Raw genomic sequence first — 24,956 nt, forward strand, 5'->3', positions numbered from 1 at the left:
CACAGACAGAATTTGTTTTTATTTCTTATAAAACCAACAATAATATCTCAAATGAAAACAACTGTGGCTACTCAACAATGTGCTGCAAGTTTTTTTCTTACTTGTACAACCTAATCAAACTAAAAGCGGTTTCATATCAACAAATATTAACAAGAAGTAAAAGTTTACAATCAATAATAAAATCACATGGTTTAACACATCACTGATTTTGGAACAATCAACAAAACAACACACAAAATGTATTCATAACTTACAAGAACTGTTCTAAAATAAATAAATCTTTTGTTTATGCACTCTTGACACTAATTGACCACATACCACATACATTTCAGCCAGCCAAAAGTCATTTTGTAATATGGAAAACAAATTGTGAATTGATTTCTCATAAATTGTTTCAGTGAGTTATGACATATCTCAACTCACACTTCGTACATCAAAGTTCAAGGTATCATCTCACACACTCAGCTACCCAAAACTAGTGTGCTGTTATGATCCAGTCTTATGGTTTCAGAAAACTAGTGAGCACTAATATACTCTCTGAGCAAAGTTTTGAGCAATTTTAGGATTTACATGTTTAATTAAATTACAGTTTAACATGAACATTACGACAATTAATAAGATGTTCGCAAAGGGCAATCTTAAATATATCTTTGCTAAAAACAAAAACACACAACTTTCGAGTGATTACTGATAAGTCGGTACAAACACAAGCCCTTTAGAAGAAAAAGAAATCAATTCAAGTATACATGTAAATGTTTTCTAAATTGTAAATTGTCTTCAACAATAAATAGTTCAAGAACTGACCTACTCTTGAAACCCCTCAAATATATACTACTCAAAAGAAGTTAAGGATCACCCGATTCTTTCATATTGGTAAAGTTAATCTGTCATGGCATGAGAGATTAACTATTGTAATATGAAAGAATCAGGTGATCAGGTTCTTTTGAGTAGTATATGTTTGTTGCCAATGAAGGTACCCAACTTTGTATTGGGTAACTTGTGTTTGTGAAAGCACTAATTAATGTTTAATTAAGTTAACATAAACAATGTAAAAAGGGGAGCCCTCTGTTACAATCCTACTCTTCGAAATCTAGAGGATCTGAGTCCTCTTCTTGTGCGACCACTGCAGATTTGTGAATGGGTGTGTGCTGCACATCAAGCATAAAGTCATCATCACTATCAACCTTGTCAACACTGGGTTTGACAGGAATGTCCAAATCTAAATCCATTTCATCATCACTTTCATAATGATCATACTTTTCCGTTTCTTTATTTAAAACTTGCTGTTTCTGGCTACTTTGACTGGATGGTTTGAACGATTTATTTTCACAGCTCACATCTTTCATGCATTTGTTATCTTGTGTCTTCTCTTCTTTATCTCCAGATCTTTTGTCAGAACTTGAATTCTTACAAACTTTTTCTTTTGCAGCATGTAATGGATTCATAAATTTAGATTTCTTTTTCTTGGTTTTCTTGTCTTCTCCACTTTTGGACTTCATTTCCATATTTTGCCTTTGTTTATTTTCAGTGTTGATTTCAGGTACATTGCCCGCCTGTTTATCGTTGGACACCTTCATCATTTTCTTCACTTTATTATTGCCACCCATCCCAGTATCCAAACTTTTTATTTTCCCATCATCTTCTCCACTACTATTCACTGACTTGTCAGTTTTCATTCCTTTTACTTTGTGCAGTGTTTCCCCTTCAACATCATTGTCTTCCCCAAGCTTGCTGATATTAGATTCTCCTGCAGTCTCCCCTATCTTTTTTTCTAGGACCTTTTGTGTCTTGTTTTTACTCTTTTCCAGATTTACTTCTGGATACTCATTAGCTGTATCACCACCCTTGTTTTTCTTCTTCCTCTTCTTTTTGGTAATTTCTTCCTTCACACAGACATCATTTTCTTTACAAGCTTTTTTAGTTTGTTTGTTAGGCTTGTTTTGTTTTTTGTCCCTCTCCTTTTCAGATTCAGCTTTTTTCTTCTTTTGAGTTGTCTTCTCCATACCTGCTGAAGTTTTGTCGGGCACTTCTGGAGCCTCTGTTTCATCTACATTTCCATTGGTAACAGAGTCGGGTACAGCCACATTGGCATCAGTACTGCAGCAGTCATCCCCTAGAACCTCTGTATTCTGCTGGTCTTGTGATTCGAGTTGCACAGAACCTAACTCCATTGTAAATATATCCATGTCAAGTTTGGTAACTTCAAACTTGGCAGCTTCCTTCATACTCTCTGAATCTCCACATTTGACATCAGAAACTACAACAATAGAAACAGAATACATCATATATATAGTTTCACTAAATACTGATGGAATAAGAATTGTCAAATAAAGCAAAGGCACAAATATATTCATTAATTACTTAAACTGAAAAAAGAAAAGGAAATCATCACATGCTCGACTTGCTGGAGCGAATGACTTCACAGCAATATTTCAGCCACATTGACAGGACAGATTGATTGATTGTACTGGAAATCATATATCACTCAGCTATTGATAGAAATAATGAAATATTGTCATTCTATTTAAATATTCATGTGACATTATGAGAATGAGTTTTGTAAATCATGGAAAGATAAAAATATACCAATGTAAGGAGGAGTATATTTTGTCAAGACAAGCAAATGGTATTACCTATCTATTATCACTTAAGGAATCACAGTTGTCTCAGTCACCCTAATTTGTTGTTAAGAGTTGCATCCCTTGGCTGTACCAGGATCCTATTTGCATGTGATTCACTTTAGGTTCAAAGTTGGTTCAATAAAACTGTTAAGACAGCTGAAAGTCACCAAAAATTATTATTTACTAAAAAACTACAATATGATCAGTAATTTGCCAATGTTTTTTAAGAAAAGGTGAAAGTAAAGATGTCCTTGTCATCACCCAAATGATAAAATGATTTGATGGGTCCTTTCATGGTAATTTGAGGCCAAAAATCCTTGTACACTCCCTTCCTCTTATTTCTTACAATTCAAATGTTTGTAAAAAAACCGAGATGAAACAGGTTTTGAGACACACAAAATATAACTTTCAGTCGAAAATATTGATAAAGCCCTTGGATAGTGTTTTACATGAAAGTATTTTCTTGTTCAGCTGATGCAGCAGCAACAATAGTTGTTGCCAAATTTGTTTATTTCAGGCTCATTGGAAATGCTAACAGTGTCACAGCCAGCAAACATTGCTTCAAAGCAGACAGCTGAATACAAGCACACCAAGCCCCACACATGGCATTGTAGTGGAAGGGAGGTAACTCCAACATGCCAAGGATCAAATCTTGACACATCACAATATTTAATCCAGGCAACCAATGTAAAATGGACCATTCAGAAACTGTTAGCCTGAATTTAAGATATCAGATTTTAAATATTGACACTTGGCTTACCTTGAAGATCTCTATATTCTTCTTCAATCTTTATTTCCTTAACAGTTTTTTTTGGCTTTGAAACCAGAAAATCGGAATCTGAAACATAATTTCAAACTCAAAACAAAACAGATATCACATTTTTACCTCTAGACTGAAAATTATACTATACATAAACTATAAAATGCATTTTATACACAAGATTGATATAAGCATATACTTATCAGGATTTACATGAATGTTAAATCTCAGTTTCACACTCTGCCTCTTGGTCAGTTAAGGGATTTCCTTTATTCCTAGTCAAGTTATGTTGTATATCATTCAAAACAAACAATCAATTTCATTACAATTAATGAGAATTTACTTTCAAGAATCCAAATTAATCACAAAAATTAGTTACAGGAAAATATTAACCTGCATTATTATTGAAGTCATCATTTTCCATGGAGTCCAACATTCCAGCAACATCAGACAGCACAGACTGTGAATTGTTCAGTATTTGATTCAAAGTTTCATCATCAACAAGATTGTCTTCCTGATCAATCTTTCTCTTTTTTGAACATCTTGATACCTTCGACTTACTCCTTTCTTCCTTTGTGTTGTCTGTGATGAAAGAAGTTCTTTGTGAAAACATTCTTTATGTATTTGTATGTCTATATTTCATGGTTTTTGTATTAAAAAGATTTTAATCTTCCTTTGTTGTCATAATCATTGTTTAAAGAAAACAGGTAATTGGTCATGTTGGCTTCCAAGTTCAATCCAGTCTCCTAAGCTTAACAACAAGAATCCACTGTCCCCGTGACAGCTAGTAACCATGATAACCTGTCAGACACTTGCTCTCCATTAGTAATGCTTACTGTAAGAAAATAGATATTTTCAGGCAAGGGCTTGTGCAGGCTGATGAACTACCCTTGTATTTAGAATAGAAATTTTAAATATACCAGTAATACAGGAAAATATGCTTGCTGCAGGGTATTTTCCCTGTAATGAAACAAATATATATTTTGCAGCCTTACCCTGGTCAGTATTGCTTTGAAAATAACCCCATTTTCCAGAAAAACGTGAGGAAAAGCTGTACTTCTTCAACCTATCCTAAAAAGAAAAATAAGGCTGCAATAATAAATTAAGTAAAAATATAACATCAAACTGATATTAAATACAGTGACAGTCCTATAATCAATATATCTCACTGATGTATTTCTATCACCAGGGATCAAGGCCATCACAGGGCTGCAGAATATACTACTCAAAGTTGGCCAGGGATCAAGTTTTGATGACAAAAAAAATCATGGAACAAATAAAGATTGAAATTTCCAGAACTGGACTGAGCTCCAGTACTTTCTACTGATGAAACGAGATATTGTCTCGACTTCACAGATCGTTGTGCGCAAGTTAGGCATAGACAAGGAGAAAGATTTCAGGATTTCAGCATAGCCGTACATGACCACCATGAAGGATGCTCAGTCATGATTGAGGGTGGGATCAGTGGGGCTAGGAGAATTGATCTGCATATCCTGCAGCAGGGCATGATGACAGGTGTGTGCACAACATGGATGACATTCTGGATGTGTACGTCAGACTGTGCTGGTGCAATCGGACAGAACGAGCTGCAGATCACCCTCCCACAACGGTCTGTCCTACTGGCAACTCAAATCATCAAAACTCTTACTGAAGAGTGGAACAATCTTCCCTTGGCAACCATTCAGACACTTATTGGGATCATGAGATGATGATGCCAGGCTGGGATCGCATCATGAGAATCATATACACGCCACTAAGAGGGATTTGTTTTTGTACAATGAATTTTTGTGTGTGATATTTTTATGTTTCAGTTTTGGTCAGATACTCTCATTTTGTCGGGTGATCTGATTGATCATGCTGATTATTGGTCACATGTTGTTTGGCATCGTGTGGCATATGACAATCATTAAACATATCTTCATGAAACATTGTCTTTGGCTATTTCAACAGATGCTCACAATTGTAAATATTATCTTCTAAAGTTGTGATCCTTAGCAAACTTTGAATAGTACATTACATGAACACAGACACACATGAAATGCCAAAAAGATCAGCCACTTCAGATTCTTTTAGTTATCAAAGGGTCTCCTGGTGGTGAGGTTGAAAGGTATGATGTATGTATACTGCATCTGCATGGTCATTAGTTGAAGCAAACAAAATTGACCTCATATCATTAACGTTCAGATCCGGTATTGCCCTCATAACTCGACAAAATTTTATCTTATCCGCTGACTGCCTCACTTGAAAATCTCAATCAAGGTTAAGCAGCACTTTTTACATTTCAATTTACATTTTCAACCAACAGGGTCGAAAAGCCACAATCCGAAATTGGGAAGAATAGTTTATTTTTTCGACCTCTCCATCTTAAAACAAAAATATTAAGAGATACAAGGTTGAAAATGAAACACTTAAAACAATTAAAAAATGATCAAATGCATCAAAATGTGAGGCGTGAACATTTGAAATATATGTCAGCAGACTAGATTTATTATTATTCTCTCAGGAGGAAGAGCTGCCTTTTCGAACCCACCCAGAACTTTTCGGAGAAAGTGAAGACTCCCCAACACTGCAGCCTTCTGCATTACCCAGATTGTCAGAAGGGCTGTATACTACTACTACTACACTGCAGCCTTCTGCATTACCCAGATTGTCAGAAGGGCTTTATTATACTACTACTACTACTACTACTACTACTACTACTACTACTACTACTAGATTTATTCATCAAGATTGTTTTTGTTTAGCTTGTGCCAACAAATCAAGCAGCATGCAAAATTAATTCATATACCTTAACTATTTCCCATTATTGCAGGAACATGCACACACAATTTAGGCTCCATAGGTTGAGTATTTTCAATAAGTGTGTGGAAAATATTTTGTTGTTATATTTATCATCTTAATGCAAAAGAATCAAAAGGTCGATCCGAACCATGTGAACAACTCAGGACAGACCATAAGAACTTGAACTTCAGGCTTGGTGACATGGCAATCAACAATGTCCCTTATAATGTACAGACCACTTGATCTTGTAATCTCTTTCTAACTGTACTACCGTATTCAACGTAATAAGCGCCCAGGGCACTCTCAAAATTAGAAATAGGGGGCTCTTATTAGAATATTATTTTGGTGGAAAAAAACAGAGTTGAAAGATAAATTTCGTGGTTTATGCTGACAGCCTGGATTTAATTGCCCATAATTAAGGGTGCATATAACACACGAGTGCGTATTATACACAAATAGATAAGTCTTGTGTACATTGATCAATCGGAAGGGATGCTAATGGGGATTGTTCACTTGCCAATATATTAGCAAATATCGCCGTGGGCGCTTATTAGAGCGGGGCGCTTATTACGTTGAATATGGTATTTGTCTTACAGTTGCATGTATACATTGACTCTGAAATGAAAGCTTCCAGGCTTATCAAAAAACTATTACTAAACTGATTCAGCAACAATATTTTTTGAAACTTTCCTTATACTTCAAGAGTTCTCACTTGTCATAACTTTCAATCATATTTAGCTGTTTCTCATTTCCAGCATATCACTGGTCAGAAAACTTTGAGCTCATCTTATGCAAATAACCAACCTTTAGTGTATGTTCTAAAGCTGCATTCGCATTCTCTATTGCAATCTTAACTTCCCTGGTGTAGTCATGACCCTTGCATTTTCTCTGAAATGGAAATAACCTAGTTTCATTAACAGCATTTCTACTTCAAGACAAACATCTTGCATATCCCTGACCTGCTGGAACTCCCTTTAAAACATGATAATTTTATGTATTTGCATCACATTTAGAATGTGTCTCCATGCTGGTCGAAATTGGCAACTTAGTACAGTGCTGGTAAGTCCCCTTTATTTAGTACAGTTTGTTCTGTTACTCTCACACAGAGAATATTTGTGTAACGTGACCATACCAGGTGCCATAGCCTACTAACGCCGTCGTCGTCTGATATTGTAATGTAGAGCTGTCACATCAGGTATTCGTCTGATATTGTAATTTAGAGAAGTCACACCAGGTGTTTGTCTGATAATATTTAAAAACACTATTCATCTAGTCCCTGCAAACTGGTGTCGTGTGGGTTCGAGAGCTTTATAGGACTCAAAAATACCACAATGCTTCCACAAGAAAGTGTGATGGCAAATGATCATGATGTAACTGTCATCAAGGAGTTTGGCAAGGTTGACAGAATGCCCGTTTATAATTTCAAAATAGTTTGCTGATTTGCTAATCGAATAACCAGGGTTACTTCACAATATTTTGATGATACGCACAAGTTTTATTTGTGTAGCGTATCTGTAATGTTTGTTGCATATTTGATACGCTTGGATTTTATTTTACTGCGTATTTCTGCATTTCTGATGCGTATTTTACGCAGATATGCAGCTTATCTGGAGCTCTGCAGTGACTTGGTTAAAGGCATTTCATTGTATCCCGATGGCATGGATTGTTGCTCACAATATCAATCACTGGATTGTCATATAGCTGGAATATTGCCAAGTGCTGCTTGAAACAACATACACTCACACATGCACACACTTACAGGTAAACTGTCAATTTCTGAATATGGCTTTATGGAAGAAATGTTGATCCAGGCTCTGGACACTTTCTTGTCAAAGAAAACCACATGGTATTTGGTCTGAAAAAAATAAACCAAGAATTCAGCAACTCAACTCATTTATTCTGTAAAGGAAATGCCAATGGTGGGACATGAGATACAAAATATACATTTTTCAATTTGTACAAAATGTTAGCAACTTAATAACAGTCACACAAATGTGATAAATTGGCATTACTTGTGAAAGCATAGTGATATACAACTCGAGACAAGCTATCAATGTTCCACATTAACAATTTTTTATGTGAACTACATTCAAAATTACAATTTATTATCAATTCATAAGAAATCTGTTCCTTTGACATCCTCAGTTATCTTTGCTTGCACTGCAAGGCATGATTATATTAACCATCCAGAAAGTGACAATTAATTTCTCAGACTACTTGAGCTATTGAAAACTGAACTTACAGGGCACATGCTGGTTGGCTCATCAACTTCATAAAATGTGCCATAATCGGGGTCTATCTCTATCATGGCAGGCCACCTGGAAAGTATTCACAACCACATTTTAATAGAGCAATCTGTACCTCAACCACAAGTCATATTCCTGTGTATAGTAAAACCTTAGTTCAGGCAAGTGAACAGCTCAAACAGTCCATATATTAGCATAGAATCGATAAGATAATCTTTCCTTCTCCAGTTCAATGGCTGACACTTTGTCTTCCACTTCAAGAAGTTGGTGTAAATGTAAACGAATGAAATACTGCTGTAAAATAGAAATGGTGATCAAAAGCTACTTTTGGGTAAGTCTTTGGCAGGAGTGTTTCTGGTGGGTTTCTTATCAAGAAAATAAAGGACATACAGTAAACTACATTTGTAAGGAACACGCTTTTGGTCCCGGGCATTTGCTGTATATTTTATCATATAAAATTTATGGCTATAACAAACACGCTTCCAACGAAATAGCGGACATAGCTTACTCTGTTTGTGGTCCCGTGTGTACTTCATAAATGATAATGTTTATAACAAATTGTTAATCTCTGCGCTAATCATGTGTCACAAATCAGCATGTGAAAACATGCGCCACTGTTCAAAGCAGCAATAAAAAAATTGAAGGCAAGTGATCAACTGGATTAAGTACTGGCACTTGACACCCTCAATTAACAAAAGTCAAACACTGATCAGGCTGGAGTCTTTGAAAAGGATGTACTCTATCTAAAAGATAAAGGACTAGAGTGGGAAAATTCAGAATTGATAAGTTACGATGGCAGACACATTGCAAGCAGAAGCTTCAGACATTGAAGTTACAGGCAGAAGAGGAGTGGCATTGACATGATGTGGTCACGTGACTTGATCCAAGATGTCTGACAGTCAAAATGCTGTAATATAACTAAAATTAAAGGATCCTTTGAGTTTGTAATAACTAGTTTACTGCAACTAAATTTTGCTGGGCAGTTTCATTTCAACCTTTCAATCTTTTATCAGACAGAGTACTGTTTTACCACACCCACAAACACACACACCCCCACCCATCGTTTCACACACCATGGATATCCATCCATCTTAGCCAGAACAACAGACCCCTCTGTGTACTTGGTGAAAATGTGTTCTGATTCATCATACATTTCCTCTGGCTTTTCACAGTTGTTAAAAGCTTCCACTGAAAAAGCAAAATACATGGTTTAAATACTACTTGTGCTTTAAATGCACAGTTGAAGCTGACAAAAACTTGCTATTGCGAAAATAAACCAACGACTGAAAACTGGTATTATGATCGAAAATCAATCTTTGAAACTTGTTACTATATGTCCGACTGCTTCCTTTATTCCAATTATGTGCTGTGCTGTGCTGTGCTGTGATTTAATGTTATGTGATGTAATGGCTACAATCATAGATGAACAGCATGAAATGGCATGAAAAGCACCTAAATATCATGAAATCTTATCTAACATATTCATCTAATATTCATCTAACATGCATGAACTAAGGTTCACATCTCAATCCATAATGTGGTCATTTCCATTGGCATTTGGTGCTAAATCTACCAATGGTACTCATAGCATCAATGATAATTTGGCACCACAGGAAAAACTTTGACATGACAAGTTATTCTTATGAGTGAAGTGAATGTTGTTTTATGCCAGCAACATCATAGCTGTCACCGTTGTGTATGTTAAGGCTGTGTGTGCGTGGCATGCATACTTCCAGTTGAATGACAGTGGCCTCTCAATAATGAAGTCTGGACCAGACATTTTGATATTGTGATCCAGTCAGAGCCTGACCACTTGATCCATTAAGTCTGAATGTCGCCTCTCACAACCAGCAAAGGTTGCTTGGAACAACTTCAAACCCAGATTTCAATAGGTCGGTGCTGGGGACACATTCTACCCCAAGTCTACAGTGTACACTTGACACTAAGTGTGGATTGTATGACATGTACATGACTACATTACCACGAGGGAAGTTCAGTTTTGATAATACAAGAGAGCAATATTCAATAACGTGAGGTTATGATCCATCATAAGGAATGATACTCAACCGGTATTCATCCTGCACTCCCATCTGTCTGGAATCTCCAATGGGTCTGAGATATTCTGAAGAAATCTCCACTTCAAGCAGTAACTGTTCACACACTGCACCCATGTGCCTGCAACAAGAAACAGAACATTATATTTCTGCTCCGCTAAAAGTGTAACTACGCATAAGTGCAACACAATATCCTCCCATTGTCCTTGCTTACAGACTGAAGATTGGGCAGTCAGACTTGATTATTTGGCTGATTGTGCATCATCATACCTGATGGTTAGGATCATTGCCCAAGTTTCAAGTCACAGGTGCTTGCTTTAGACTACAGGCTGCCGTGAGTTGGCATGTGACTGACTTAGGAGCAAAACATTATTCTACCATTAATTTGGAAAATACTTGATTTTGATTGGTCAAACAGAGGTTTCAAATCACAATAACCCCCCTGATTTTACAGCTGCATCAATGTGGAAGCTAATATTTTTAGAATGGGATTTCTTTTACAATCATTGTCCGTAGGCATATTTAAATACTTACCGTATTCGACGTAATAAGCGCCAAGGGCGCTCTCAAAATTAGAAATAGGGGGCTCTTATTAGAATATTATTTTGGTGGAAAAAACAGAGTTGAAAGATAAATTTCGTGGTTTATGCTGATTCCAGAATTTAATTCCCCATAATTAAGGGTGCATATAACACACGAGTGCGTATTATACACGAATAAATAAGTCTTGTGTACTTTGATCAATCGGAAGGGGTGCTAATTGGGATTGTTCACTTGCCAATATATTAGCAAATATCGCCGTGGGCGCTTATTAGAGCGGGGCGCTTATTACGTCGAATACGGTATATGTACAATTATAGGCTAGAAAATGCAAAGTTATGGTTACCACAATATTCAAGGATGTGTGTCAATACAATTCGTGCAAAAAACACGATAGAAATCTTCAAAGAGAATGTATTTCAAGTTTTGAGCACAAAAGAAACTTGCTAACGTTTCTATATACGACTGCATCCTCATATCTTTTGCATCACAATGAGCAATATGACGTCATAATAGACACATTTGGTTCAAAATTCAATTTAGCTAGGTTAAATCTTCAGATAACCTGGCTCTACAGTGAAAACACAGTAAGTTTATCTCCTAATTCACTCACCTACGTCCTCCAGCTCCCTCTCACTCATCTTCTTTTTCAGCGAGGTTTTTTCTTCACTTTTCACTTTCTTCACTTTAACATCTCTGTTTGGAAGAGCTGCCGTTTTTTTCGATTCTTTCTTCATTTCTAAAACACCCAAAACAGTTATGAATGCCTCTTAACATGTTTTTGTTGTAACTGGGTTCAGTGGCACTGATGATCTCTTTACAATAGAAGCCTTCATAAGAAAATTCACTTAATATCTCTGCAGATATGAGATCAATAAACACTAGGTAACTTGGTACATTTGGTAGACAAGACATAAAAGGAATGGAAACAAAGGGTAGTTTGATATTGGATAAGTGAACAATAATATAAGACTTTCACAGTGTCATGTAATTTAAACACATATATAATCACCCTGTCCATTTTTGTCATTTTAATGTCAACATTGAGTGACATGAACAAGAGCATTTTAATGCATTTAGTCAAAATATCACTGATTTGAAACTTTAGTCTTTTTCACTTAAGGATTAACTGTGTATTTTTTTTCCGGTTCATTGGGGTATGAATCGAAAAAGTGATGTGCAAATGGTATGAATCCCGAAAACATGAACATTGTGGAACCGAGGCTGCACTTTTGCTGTTTCATTCCTTCTCAAAGGGTTGTTTGGACAATGAATATGCATGAATTTCGCTAAATGCCTTGTGCATAACGATACACATGAGGAGAAAGGGAATTCCCTCGACTGTAATATTGGGATTCCCCGACATTCCGTAGTTATAAAAGTAGTCCGCTTCGGTGGGCGTGGCTTAATTTTTTACATTCATTGGTAAATGAATGCAATAACACGTGACCAATTCAGCTAATCAGAATGCAGGAATTTCAATGAACACAAGGAAAATTTAATTATATACAAATAAAATGCTATATTTTTTTATATGTTGTGCATTCAAACACAAACACAACATACATCATTACCATTACGACGAAGAGCAAATGCTTTTGTGTCTAAATCAAACCTTTTCCTATTTTCTTTGGAAGTAAACTTGTCTCTTTTCTTTTCTTTGTGTCACTTGTGGATGGAGGATACACTGTATCTGCAACTGAAATCCACAAGACCAGCAATTAAAACACTTGTACTCTTGCTTGATAATTACACTTTGTCACATCTTACAGACCCTATTTCGAAAAATCATTGAAAATAAATAGTTAAAGGGTCTATTAAATTTCATGAATTCCGCCACCAACAGAACGGTTTTAGAACAAAAATCATATGTAAACCCACTAACACAAAGGCCTTTGAAAGATGGCCCTAGGATCATTGAGGTTTTCTGCCACAATTTTGACCCACTGAAACTTTGAATTTTGATACCAAGGTTATGAAAAAGACTCCTTGAATTTAATTTCGCAAAGCTTCAGTCATTGTTACTGTCTACAGATCATTATTATTTCTTTCCTCAAAAGTTCCTTAAAAGTTCCTTAAAATCTAAGTTTCAGTTCTCTGGGCCTGGTTTATTTCTTTTATTTTCCATGTTTAAAAAACAAAAAGCGAGTTCCCCGCCGTGATATTGTTGGAATATTGCTAAAAGCGGCGTAAAACCATACTCACTCACTCACTCACTTAAATAAAGTTCTTGCAGAATAACAGTCACATATTCTGGCACTTCCATTCAATGCTTATAATTTACTTCAGATGGGGAAAGGAAAATTCAAGGCATAGTATCTATTTTCTAAAACTTTTCAAGGCTAAAATATAACTTCAAAGATATTTCAAGCCTGTGCAAACACAGATTCTTTCTTATTTTTCATTGTTCTTATTATTTTTATTTTATGCCATAAGCAAATCTTAGTCCAGGCTCTTCCCTTTAGCCAGTACACAGAAGAAGTTGAAAGTTAAAAAAGACGAATGAAGGATGATCAGGCAAAGGACAACTTGATATGCCACTCAGACTCCAGTCCAGGTAAAATAAAACCTTCAAAGTACTTCAAACGTTTTACATTAAGTTTAACCATTTCTTAATTGTCTGGATCTACATTTGAAGTTTGAATATGCCATAAAGAATACAGGAAAACATACAACTTTATGGATAACAACTTGTGGATGACTGTTTTCAGCAACATTTCAATGTAGAAGCTTACACCGTTATCAAACAGGTATGTAACGGTGTAAGATTCTACATCATAATGTCGATAAATGCAATAAACCAGAAGTTGTTCTCCAAAAAGTTGTATATTTTCTTATTTACTTACCTTCTTCTAGAATGCCAATCAAACAGTTACCATAAAAAAACAGTGATATATATCAAATGGCATTCAGTAGTAAATATTTCCTACCTGAACAAATATCTTTACGTTTGGTGGCCTGTTTTTCTTTTTTTGGTTTTGCTGACTTTGTTGAAAATGCCAAAGCAGTCGTTGTCTCTGAAAAGCACAGAGAATCTGAGGGTCATCATAAAAACATTCTTGAAATATCCTTTACAAAAATATTTACAAAAATGATAATTCAAATCAATACAAAACCAAAGTTTGTTAGATGAGTGCAAGGCATTGTATACATAAATTAAATGATATGCGAATTTTGTAATTTTAGATGCAATAAATACCTTTAACTGTGGAGTCAGGTATCATAAGCTTTTTCTCGGGTGGCATTGTTTTTTCCACATTGTATTTATTCTCCTTATGTTTGGATAATGCCTTTTTGCTGAAACATATGGCCTCAAAATGCAATATATATAGTTGAAATAATATACATCAGGATTAGTCCCCCTACCTCCCCAATATATATAAGGTATATAAGTTATCTAGGATGTGCTATTATTGGTAAAGTGACATTTCCCCCCATCAATTCATTGGGATTGGTTGATAGCTGGCAGTGAAGAGGAAAGTCTGTTGAAAGTCTAAAGAGGACAGCCATTGCACAGAAATAATGGCTATGATGTAATAGAGGTAGTATTCTTAGAATTATATACAATAACTATTGTTTGCTTTTCCCATGAATAACGGACCAGTATGCTTCAACTCCACACACGTAGATAATACAAGTGGAAGACAAGCGAGCATATGTTCTTTTTAGACACCCCTAACATCGATCAAGCAATTCTGTAAAGTAGAACTAAATGGTTTTTTTGTTTGTTTGTTTGAGATGAATGGCTCTGGCTTCATGCATGTGGCTAAAGTCACAGACTGATATAGTATTCGTAGGTAACATGCTGAATAGTTTTGATGGTTGGAGGTCTCTTAACTTTTAAGCAAACAAATGGAAGAACTTCACAGTAAAACAGGGTATATAAGTAGCTGTGTCAGTATTGGCAAATATCAATACTTGTCAAGAAGAATTGCAATACATGCTGTGACATTTCATGTTGCAAAATATCGTTACTACAATGTATTGTTAACACTCCCATACAGGTGTGTGATCTTTTTGTACAAATGAAATTGAGAACTGTATTTCTTTCAAACATTAACTTAAAACATTTCCAAAGATTGCTGGTTTAGGATATTTAATGACTTCCTTTTCTACCCACTTTTGGGAGGCATGGTTGGCTCAGTCGTCTAATGCGCCGCAATGTGCTGTGCAGAGTTGCATCCCTTGGGCACGCCAGAAACCAATAATCTTTGCGAATCCTCTACCTCTATTACATCATTTTGGCTGTACACACACTACAACTATATCTTCAGCTTTTCAACAGAAGTCCTCTTCACTGTCAACTATACAAGACTAGTTGTCACTGCAATAGCACCAAGTATCTAACGGCTCTTCTGTGTGCAATGGCAGGAAAACCTCACTTCCTTCCTGTGAGTGCTGGAGTGAACATCAACTTTCAATCCCACTTTTTCTACAGCACTTAGTTTGTGGATTCCCACTATATCTAGCTAATTCAGTTTAACAGAAACTTATGATTGTGTGTCGGAATGCTGGTTCTCCCCGATTATTTTCTATGTTTGTCAGCACCATATCCGTGTTCGCAGGTTTCACCAAAGCGGTAAAATGCCTGAAACCTGCATCACTTCAGGCTTAAATAACCACATTAAGTTGACACACCATGACATAACTGGAATACTGTTAAAGAGGCGTCAAAACCTAACCTACTCACTCACTCTGCCCCGTTTGGATTAGGGCATAAAAATCTTGGCATATATACCATCAATATCAATAGATATAGTAGCTAGCATGTATTTCCTGAACCAGTGCTTACTTGGACAAATGCATACGTCAAGGTGACCCTTATAATGGGTCCAAACCCCATGATCAGGTCCTACAGCAACATCCTACTCTGTGAATGCTAAGTGCCTTGACTGCAATAGCAGCACTGCCCCTGCATAAAAAGGGACTCTTTTCATGCCAGAATGATCAAACAGTACATCTTCAACTTTGAGTTAGCAGACCAGTAAAGTGGTGCTTTAATCAAACATGATTACTAAGGACTTCAAATTGGCTATAGTTCTCTTGTGGATTCACCGAATCAGTATCATTTCTACATACTTATCCCACTTGTCAATGTCTTCATCCTCCATGTTGACAAAGTGCTTCTGATCCTCCATCTCCTCTACCTTCACTATCACCTCAATCACCTGACTACTCGTTTCATCCTTGTCAGATTCTTCATTCATGAGGTTCCCTTCATCGTCAGAGTTATCTGAAACTGATTGCAATTTAAAGATTATGCTCTATTTTTCTCTTATTTGTATCTGAAAACAGGCCTGAACATAATTTTCATGAAAAATATTTATATACATCATAAAATTATGGTAGGAAATAGAAGATGGCATGAACTGAGTGAAAATCAAAGGTCATGACTTAAAAGTTTATGTCTATCTACTAGAACAGTGAGTGAGTGAGTGAGTGAGTGAGTGAGTGAGTGAGTGAGTGAGTGAGTGAGTGAGTGAGTGAGTGAGTGAGTGAGTGAGTGAGTGAGTGAGTGAAGATTAAACGTCACATCGGCAGTATTTCAGCCATATCGTGACAAGCAGAAGAGTGAGTGTTGATGACGATTAACTCTGTGGCCCAGGACCACTGCCCAACATCTTCTAGCCATGTTCTTGATGAGTGTCCTGAGTGAGTGAGTGAGTATGGTTTTACGCCGCTTTTAGCAATATCCCAGCAATGTCACGGCGGGGGACACCAGAAATGGGCTTCACACATTGTACCCATGTCGGGAATCGAACCCGGGTCTTCGGCGTGACGAGCGAACGCTTTAACCACTAGGCTACCCGACCGCCCCGAGTGTCCTGACAATTGGCCTTGGCAACTGGAGCCACTCCTCTTGCAAAGTTACATTGCTCCAGATTATGAGGAGCTACAGGTGCATCCAACAAGATTTTGAAGTGGGCTTTTAGCTGATCAAGGCAGTACCTGGATACATGAATAATGCAGTTGTCTGAGGCACTGCAGTTCACTAAGCAGAGTTGCATCCCGCAGGGAAAGCCATACTCCCTTGATGATGGGATCAAATACCAGAGTCAATCTTCCCATGATCTCTGGATTGTCAGCATCATACCTGTGCTCTGGGTGTCACGAAAATGGTAAAAGCCAAAGACCTGCTTCACTTTAGCCATTCCTCCCACATTAAGTTGACACAGCATGATAGAACTGAAATTCAGTTCCAAAGAGGCGTTACACCCAACTCACTCAGAATTCCATCATCAAGACAAATAAGACCTGTTCCCAGTGATGCCAGTCTATAGCAATACTGAGTCACCACCAAGTTGTACCTGCTATGGTACATTGTTGGAACCTGGATTCTTCCACTGGACATGATGTCACTACTTCCTGATTCCATTTTTGACTGCTCATGTCATGTTTCAAAAGTAAGAGGGGTCCTGGGCCCCATAACTGTTTCTGCGGTAGTATTTTAATCCAAGGCTCCTGATACTATCATTAATGATAATGGCTAGGAACCCTTGATTTTTATACCATATTTCCAAAACTGGATCTTGATACAATTATTGCTTAAATTATTTGCATAACCTGGGACAAGGGATAGAAACGTATTTTGTTTCATGTGTGCCACAGCGCACTCACAAAGGTATTTAGGTGTGCACTTTAGAATTTCAGTGTGCCAACAATACTTAGACTTTAGATCAACTTTATGCTTGGTGAATGTAGGGGCAAGGGTGGCCCAGTTATCTTAGGCGCCACGATTTGCTGAGCAGAGTTGGGTCCCTTGGGCATGCCAGAAACCAATGATTGCGGGTTTGAATCCTGGTTCACCCCGATTATGTTTCTAGGTTTGTCAACACCATACCCGAGCTCGTTAGTTTAACCGAAGTGGTAAACGTCTGAGACCTGCTTAAAATCCTCCCAAATTAAGCTTACACGCCTTGATATATTTGAATACTGTTAAAAGCCGTGTTAAACCCAACTCAGTCACTCACTCGGTGAATATGATTTCACTATGAGCGAGATAATAAGCAGTTGTAATCAGCTACCCAAAAGTTTGCCCTTCTTTTTCTAGGAGATTGACATCCTATTCCTTTCCTGAATACAAGATATTTTCATGAAACAAACTGTGCATAACGCGTGTTCGTATGCAACATATTTATCAAAAATACTTTTGAGAAAGAACATTTATTGCATCATTTGGTCGTTTTTGTTTTAAATACATGTATGACATCTAAGTGTGTCGGGAAAGTTTCAGAGATGCCAAAAATGCAGTAACATTTAAAAAACAGGGGAATGTGAAGGTCAAAAGTCATAAATATCGGTACATCAAAAATGAAAACATACAAACAACCATATCATGATAATCCTCATACCACATACATTTCATACTTGGCTGAGTAATTGGAAAAAATGCCTTTTTTAATGTAGCTGCTGATGGACAAAGGATGATGAGCTATAACATTAGTTTACTTGACATTCATTCAATCAGCTGAACTAAAACTAATGGGCGGGATTGATCAGTAAAATAGGGTCAGGGGACCCCTATTGCTCAGAAATGGACGGCGATTTATTTTCAACTTTGAACAAGGTGACTCAGTGTGAATATTATAGCAAACTGCATTGACTCCTTTCTTCTCTCTAGATTTTGTCTTTCAATAAGATGCCCATTATTGCAACTACCTTCTCCTCGGGTCTCGGCTCTGGAGACACTCTGTAAGACTGCCATGAAGATATCATCATATTCCTCATTTGTTAGTGACTTGCCATACACCTTCCTTGGCTCACGGACATTACCATCCCCCACAGGCTACAACAAAACAACAATTTTAATCTTTAGAGCAACCGAAGAAGCATTCTAGATTAAAAATCATTGTTAAATCTGTTAGAACGAAATGACATCTCGAACTATTTCATCTTTAGTTAGCCCAAAAATCAAATCAGAACGATGATGCCTGGACATTCAGATTCCAGTTAGTATATTGCTTTGGGCACACACAAAAAAAGAGAAAACAATCAGGGCCCATTTTCCTGTATTTACCACATCCAGTAAATTCTGTTGTCACTGCTAACCACAGCCATAAAAGATTACAACTATGTATAAATCAATGCCAGAAGATAAAGAGACAATAGTTAAAGTCCAACTTGTTGCCATGGAAACAAAAAATTAACACTTTGTAAATTCCTAAATTGCAAAAAGCACCACTTCAGCCCTTGGTTAATAAATGTAACAGGTTTGGATGAAAAGTCTTTCACAGTTTTCAAGTTGTGCTCCAGAAGCGACCCCTACACCCACCCTGTTGAGAGTTTCAGTTTCTGCTCAGTCCAAAATGTTTCCATGGAAATCAAGAAAAATGAAAATGCCAAAAATCTGTAAATAGCAAAAGCCACCACTTCAGGACCTGTTTGATATATCTGCTAATTTTTGCTGAAAATATTAAACGTTTTTTTAGTTACGCTCCGGAAATGAAATGATTATGGACGGACAGACAGACAGATGAGGTGTTGACTTCAAAATACAAAGTATTTTCAGGACTCGATTTTAGGAACGTGATTTAACTTGCACCAGGTGAAACATAGATGCATAAACTTGTCTAAATAAATACAATCCCAAATTTCTGATCAGCAATTTGTGATGTAGTGTGGTAAATAAAGCATAGAGGTATTGAGTGTGTTCAAAGAATGTTGTTGTGTGGACAAGTAAGGTTTAGCCAGACACTTGGCGCATGTAGACATAAATATCAGGTTGCATTTTTCAATAATAGGTTGCACTGGTGCATGATTTATACAGCTAAATCGAGCCCTGCCTTGCAATCTGCAATAGATCTGCTCCAACAAGGATATCCCATCAGATCATTGAGCTAAATAACTATACTTTATTTGGCATTTGCACTTGGCATGTTGCCAGAAACCACGAGATATATTGACTCTGAATGAACTGATAATGTCTTTGCTCAAGTCAACAGTTTTCTTGCATTTTGTGCAGTGATTTTGTATAATTTCCAAAATACCAGCACTGTATCTTAATTTCATCCCTCTGTTATGAACACAAGTATATGCATATATTTCAATTAGGAATCGTGCATCACGATGACGTGAAAAGGCACTTTAGATAACAATTGTAAAATTTACAATCGGCTTTTTCTGTTCCTTCTGTTTCAATTCGATGTTGTCTGCAGTTCTGGGTTGTTTATCTACTTTCTGCAAATAGAAAGATGCTGTTTGGTAAAATAAGATACAATACTATTTTATTAAAATAAAACAAAAGAAATGATCATCAAAGTTTTACACACATTGTTTTTATTTTTCTGTTGGTGCTGAATTCTGTGATAAATACAAACAAGTATTTAATTCCTCTGAAGTACAACAGTTGTATGTTCCATATCCTTGTGCTTGTGAAGAAATAAATAAAATGCCAGTGATTCTCATATTCTACCTGAGACAACTGTACACAGATAATATGAGGGGAATCAGCCCCAAACAATTCTTGTTAACCATGAAACTCTTAGCACACTGTGTCATCATGGAAACTCATTAATGCCTTGATAAACAAATAACTAAACATTCTTTCACATACCTATTAAGAGCATGTTACCTGAAATAATATTTACGTTGTATTTTTGCCTAAGTAAACACAACTGTCTCACCTTACAGCTCTTTTGCTTGGCATCAAGGCATGATGGTTTCTTCTCCTTGTCTGGTACGACGTTAGACTTTACAGAAGGCACTAAAGAGAATCATTAACATCAATATAATTAAATTTGCCACTCACAAAGTAAATGTCTCAAAGACTTCTTAAAATAACTGTTGAAGCATTTTGGTGCATAACCTATTAAAATTATTCTCTCATTCCTTTCAACGAAAAAGGAAAAATGTTTTATGCAATAAGCCAATCTTCTTGCCAAATGTATTTGTGAAACATGTATGTGATAATTAACTAAAAGAACCCTTCAAAAGCATATGCAATTTAACTCTACAAGAAAATATTGCAAACAAATACTCTTAAACTGTCAGTGACTGTGTTCAAACAAATAGGAAATGTCAAGTGTGTTGAGCGTCAGAACTTCACTGAGGACAGTTGTATGTTTCTTCAGTCCATGCCAAATGCTTGAGTCTACCAGTCCTAGCGGTCACTCCCCATCACTGATCAGTCATACTCCCATTTGTTATCCTCCCATTTGTTATCCTCCCGTTTGTAACATAAATCCCTTAGAAGCTGAACAGACTAGTCCTCTGTTTTGAAAGACAGGTGAGGCCAGTTAAATCCATAACCTTAACCCTTGACACATATATATACTCTTTGATGACATGTATGGTGTTTAAGAAGCCAATTATTAATCTGAGTAAAGACAAGGAGTTAACACAAAAAATTCAAACATTTTACAGGAAATTATGTTGTTAAAATATCTAAATTTTGAAAGAAGCAAAGGAGTCAAGTAAGCCAATTTCTAATCTGAGTAAAAGACTAAGAGTTAACACAAATTAAATTGAGTTTACGTACTCATTCAGGTGGGAAAAATCACAAAGTAATGGTATTGTATATAAATATGGACATATGGTGTGGTCTCCTTAACACCTCTCAGTCCCCGCTGTATTCTGCGGTCACGGAATATTTTGCAGAAATCCCCACTCACTGCAGAAATGTACCTTTCTTGCAGAACTCACAGAGAGTTTTGCTTCTTTTGCTGCGCAATTTGTCACATACACAGCAGAATTTAACATGTCAGTTGAAAGTTGGTTTTAAACGTGTCAACAGATATTTATTTTGAATTGAAGTGAAGTTTACTTTTGTATTATTGCTCACCAAAAGTGCATGTCTGTATGTTTACACTAGCTTAATATATCCTGATTCACTTCAGTACACTATTCTAGTCATGGATAAGTTTGTCATAAAAATGCCTGCCACAAGACTTACAAATGCAAAACTAGGAAATTAAAGGTTTTCAGAATTGTGTGCAGAATTGACAAAATGTGGTTGCAGAATTGACAAAACTTGACCACAGAATTTAGATTTTTTTTTATAAATGGTGTGACAAGAGGGTTGTATGAATAATGGTGGGGTGATGCTGCGAAACTGACCTGTCTGACTGGATCAAGGGAGCAAGTATATATCAGACACCAAAAGAAAATTGCAAAATACGCAATGTGAATGATATCATAAGATAAACACTCAGCGGCTTGAAACATTAATAAGGAGCCATGTTATTTGAACCAACACTCCACTAACCACCAACAGATTAAATGAAACATTTTAAGAAGTTTCTGATAGCAGTATATTTTTCTTAAACTAAATCACAATTCTATTGTGCCTGCACATAACTTTTGTGAGCAGTCCACATCAATAAGTTCTGTTCTGTTCTGTCACTTACAGATATTGTTATGTCAAAAAACAAGTATCATCACAACAAAATACAAACCTGAAAAAGAGTGTTTGGCCTGTTTCTTCTTCCCTGTATCCATTGTTCATACAATGTGCTTGCAATCAGATAATTCAACCTGAATCAAACACAATCTGGCTGTGAACATAGTAAATCATAACGAAATTGCAATACTGTCAAGCTTAATTGGCTATGCAGTGATAGAATTTAAGGATGATCTTTGGCATCATTTACTGCCAATGTTTCACCAAAAGGACCCCTAAAATTCAATTTTAATCTAAACTGAGCTTTTTATCAGTTTTATTCCTATGCAGGAGACATATTTGATTAGATCTGACTCATAGCTGAAAGAAATTTAAGAAGCAATGAAAATAATCAAGACTGGACCAGACAATCCAGTGAGTGATACCATGAGCTTCAATCCACATATTTGGGATACAATGACATGCATCAACCAAGTCAGCAGGCCTGACCACCCATTCCCATTAGTTGCCTCTTACGACAAGTATAGTTGCCTTTTACAGCAAGCAGGGGTTGTTAAATACCTATTCTAACCCTGATCTTCTGTCACAAAGGTATCAAAATTTATCAGTATTGGCATGAAGATTTTGTAAGCATTGCATGATCAGCCAACAGATATATAATTTTTATTATTAAATCCTTAATTTTTATTGAAGCAGGATAGGTAATTTTGCAAAAGCATCTACCTCAAGAATACAAATGACTCAAATTTATGTGTAGGAAACTATTTCTATACCCTGTAGCCAAAGAACAATGCATCCTGATGTATCCTATTCAATCCCTTAAATTGTGAAGTCATATCATTATCCTGAAACTGTATGTAAATATGATTTAGATTTTTTAAGATATTGTATAGGTTGATTTAATCTTATACTTGTGACTATTTCCACAATTAAAGGGATAGTTTATAAAAATCCCTTCAATTACCTATGCTTTATATCATTTTCACATTTTACGCCATATGGGCATGCCAAAAGGATATAATTATGTTTACTGAATTATATCAATATGACATATTATTTCAATGGGTTTTTAAATGAACAAGTAGATCTAACTAGTTCTGAATTATTTGCATTGCTCCTATCTTATCCTTTCAGAATAATATCTTTTCTGATTCCCATTAAACAAAATCACATCCTTCAAACCTTTACATAAATGAGAATAAGGAAAAGTATGTAAAATTGTGCCCTTTTTGCTAGAAATGTCCATCTTGAATAAGCTAAAAATAAATTTCTGTATTCTATAATCATTTCCTTGCAATAGAAATCTACACCCCCCAAGACCAGGCATGTTGCTAAAACGAATATTATAAAGCATAAGATACGTCCAGGATAAAGAGTGCATGAGGTAGACTAATATGGGACATTATGGCTGTACTGACTTTTCGATATATTTTTCCACCAGACATCAGTATTTTATCTGCATTTATGTTCCGTATCAATATCGTTCAAATTCTCCCGCCACATAAATGACACTGACATGCCCTACTTTAGTTGGAATCTAGGTCAAATTCACGTTTGATGGACACAAAAATCAGGAGCATTGTCAGAGCACCCAACTGAATACACACATGCAATTATCTCATGCATATTTATGCATTTTTAAAACTTCTGTCACCGGGATTTAAGTTTTCAATGCCACCTCTGACAGATTGCAAATCCAACATAAAAACAGACGATATCAAAACTTCCGGTTTTACACCCTTCCCATAATGCACAAAACATGAAACTATTCTCGCAACCACTAACGCTTTGTTTTGCGTTATCTCCACTTAGTAGGTAATATTAACAATAATGAAAGAATATGAAACAAAACGATGTGATATCTTCTGAGGGACTGGCCATTTATTGTAGGGGCGGAATTAGGGGAGGAGACGGTCAGCGTGACATTAGGACTGTAACATAATTGCAACCCCACCCCTCCATTTTATGCAACAAATTATATGGCCCCTCCCCTAAATAATACATGTTACATGATCTCCCCTCTCCTCCTGACAATAAATTACCAGTCCCTATACAATGTTCCAATCTATAACCAAAAAAAATCAAAATCGAACTGTGATATTTCTCATGAAATCCCCCTTAATCTCTCCCTTGTAGAATACAACGCACGTGACAAAGCAGACTTTAGTTCTGAAAAAGGTTCTTGATATTTGGAACAATAATAAGTAAAACAACATGAATATTGGTATGGCCATGAAACTCGCAAAGTCTGGAGTGTCATCGTACCCAGACGGCAGTGATCGTTACTTACAATATCAATCAACGGATTTTCTGGTCCAGGCGCGATTATTAGACGGGTTGTCGTCACATAGCTTGAATATTGCTGAGTTCGGCGTTAAACAACACACATCTATAAACACACACACACACACACACACACACACACACACACACACACACACACACTGTATTATTAACAATGTAAGAGATCAATTGCCAGTTGATGTTTAGATTATTGCCTGCACATCTTCAGAACGATTTGATTATTTACGGTTCTTGTTACCGATCTGTGACAATATTATACATAGCCTGTGTCTCTGAAAATATACTGATGGAAATGAATAAAAGAACACTTGG

The 24,956-nt window shown here is 36.3% G+C and overlaps 1 protein-coding gene across 3 annotated transcripts in view; it reads right to left on the reverse strand.

The window, feature by feature from the left end:
- The window catches only part of LOC124148631 (PC4 and SFRS1-interacting protein-like), a 27,941-nt gene continuing 2,985 nt past the window's right edge, over positions 1-24,956 (reverse strand). Inside the window, exons 1-19 of one of the 3 annotated variants that reach the window (XM_046519812.2) lie at positions 23,948-24,076; positions 22,396-22,474; positions 20,626-20,705; positions 20,111-20,179; positions 18,662-18,788; positions 16,082-16,241; positions 14,202-14,299; positions 13,933-14,019; positions 12,618-12,701; positions 11,616-11,741; positions 10,476-10,583; positions 9,482-9,596; positions 8,405-8,480; positions 7,922-8,017; positions 6,967-7,050; positions 4,377-4,452; positions 3,775-3,963; positions 3,382-3,459; positions 1-2,257 (exon numbers count right to left, since the gene is read on the reverse strand). In XM_046519812.2, coding sequence (XP_046375768.2) covers positions 1,077-2,257; positions 3,382-3,459; positions 3,775-3,963; positions 4,377-4,452; positions 6,967-7,050; positions 7,922-8,017; positions 8,405-8,480; positions 9,482-9,596; positions 10,476-10,583; positions 11,616-11,741; positions 12,618-12,701; positions 13,933-14,019; positions 14,202-14,299; positions 16,082-16,241; positions 18,662-18,788; positions 20,111-20,179; positions 20,626-20,705; positions 22,396-22,438 — 2,877 coding nt within the window. In that variant the 5' untranslated portion in view covers positions 22,439-22,474; positions 23,948-24,076 and the 3' untranslated portion in view covers positions 1-1,076. Of the gene's footprint in view, positions 2,258-3,381; positions 3,460-3,774; positions 3,964-4,376; positions 4,453-6,966; positions 7,051-7,921; positions 8,018-8,404; positions 8,481-9,481; positions 9,597-10,475; positions 10,584-11,615; positions 11,742-12,617; positions 12,702-13,932; positions 14,020-14,201; positions 14,300-16,081; positions 16,242-18,661; positions 18,789-20,110; positions 20,180-20,625; positions 20,706-22,395; positions 22,475-23,758; positions 23,779-23,947; positions 24,077-24,956 lie in introns of those variants that run through there. The other 2 variants (XM_046519813.2, XM_046519814.2) reach the window with 2 other exon arrangements.

The sequence above is a fragment of the Haliotis rufescens genome, unplaced genomic scaffold (assembly GCF_023055435.1).
Source record: "Haliotis rufescens isolate VD_foot unplaced genomic scaffold, xgHalRufe1.0.p SCAF_13, whole genome shotgun sequence".
Classification (NCBI taxonomy): domain Eukaryota; kingdom Metazoa; phylum Mollusca; class Gastropoda; order Lepetellida; family Haliotidae; genus Haliotis; species Haliotis rufescens.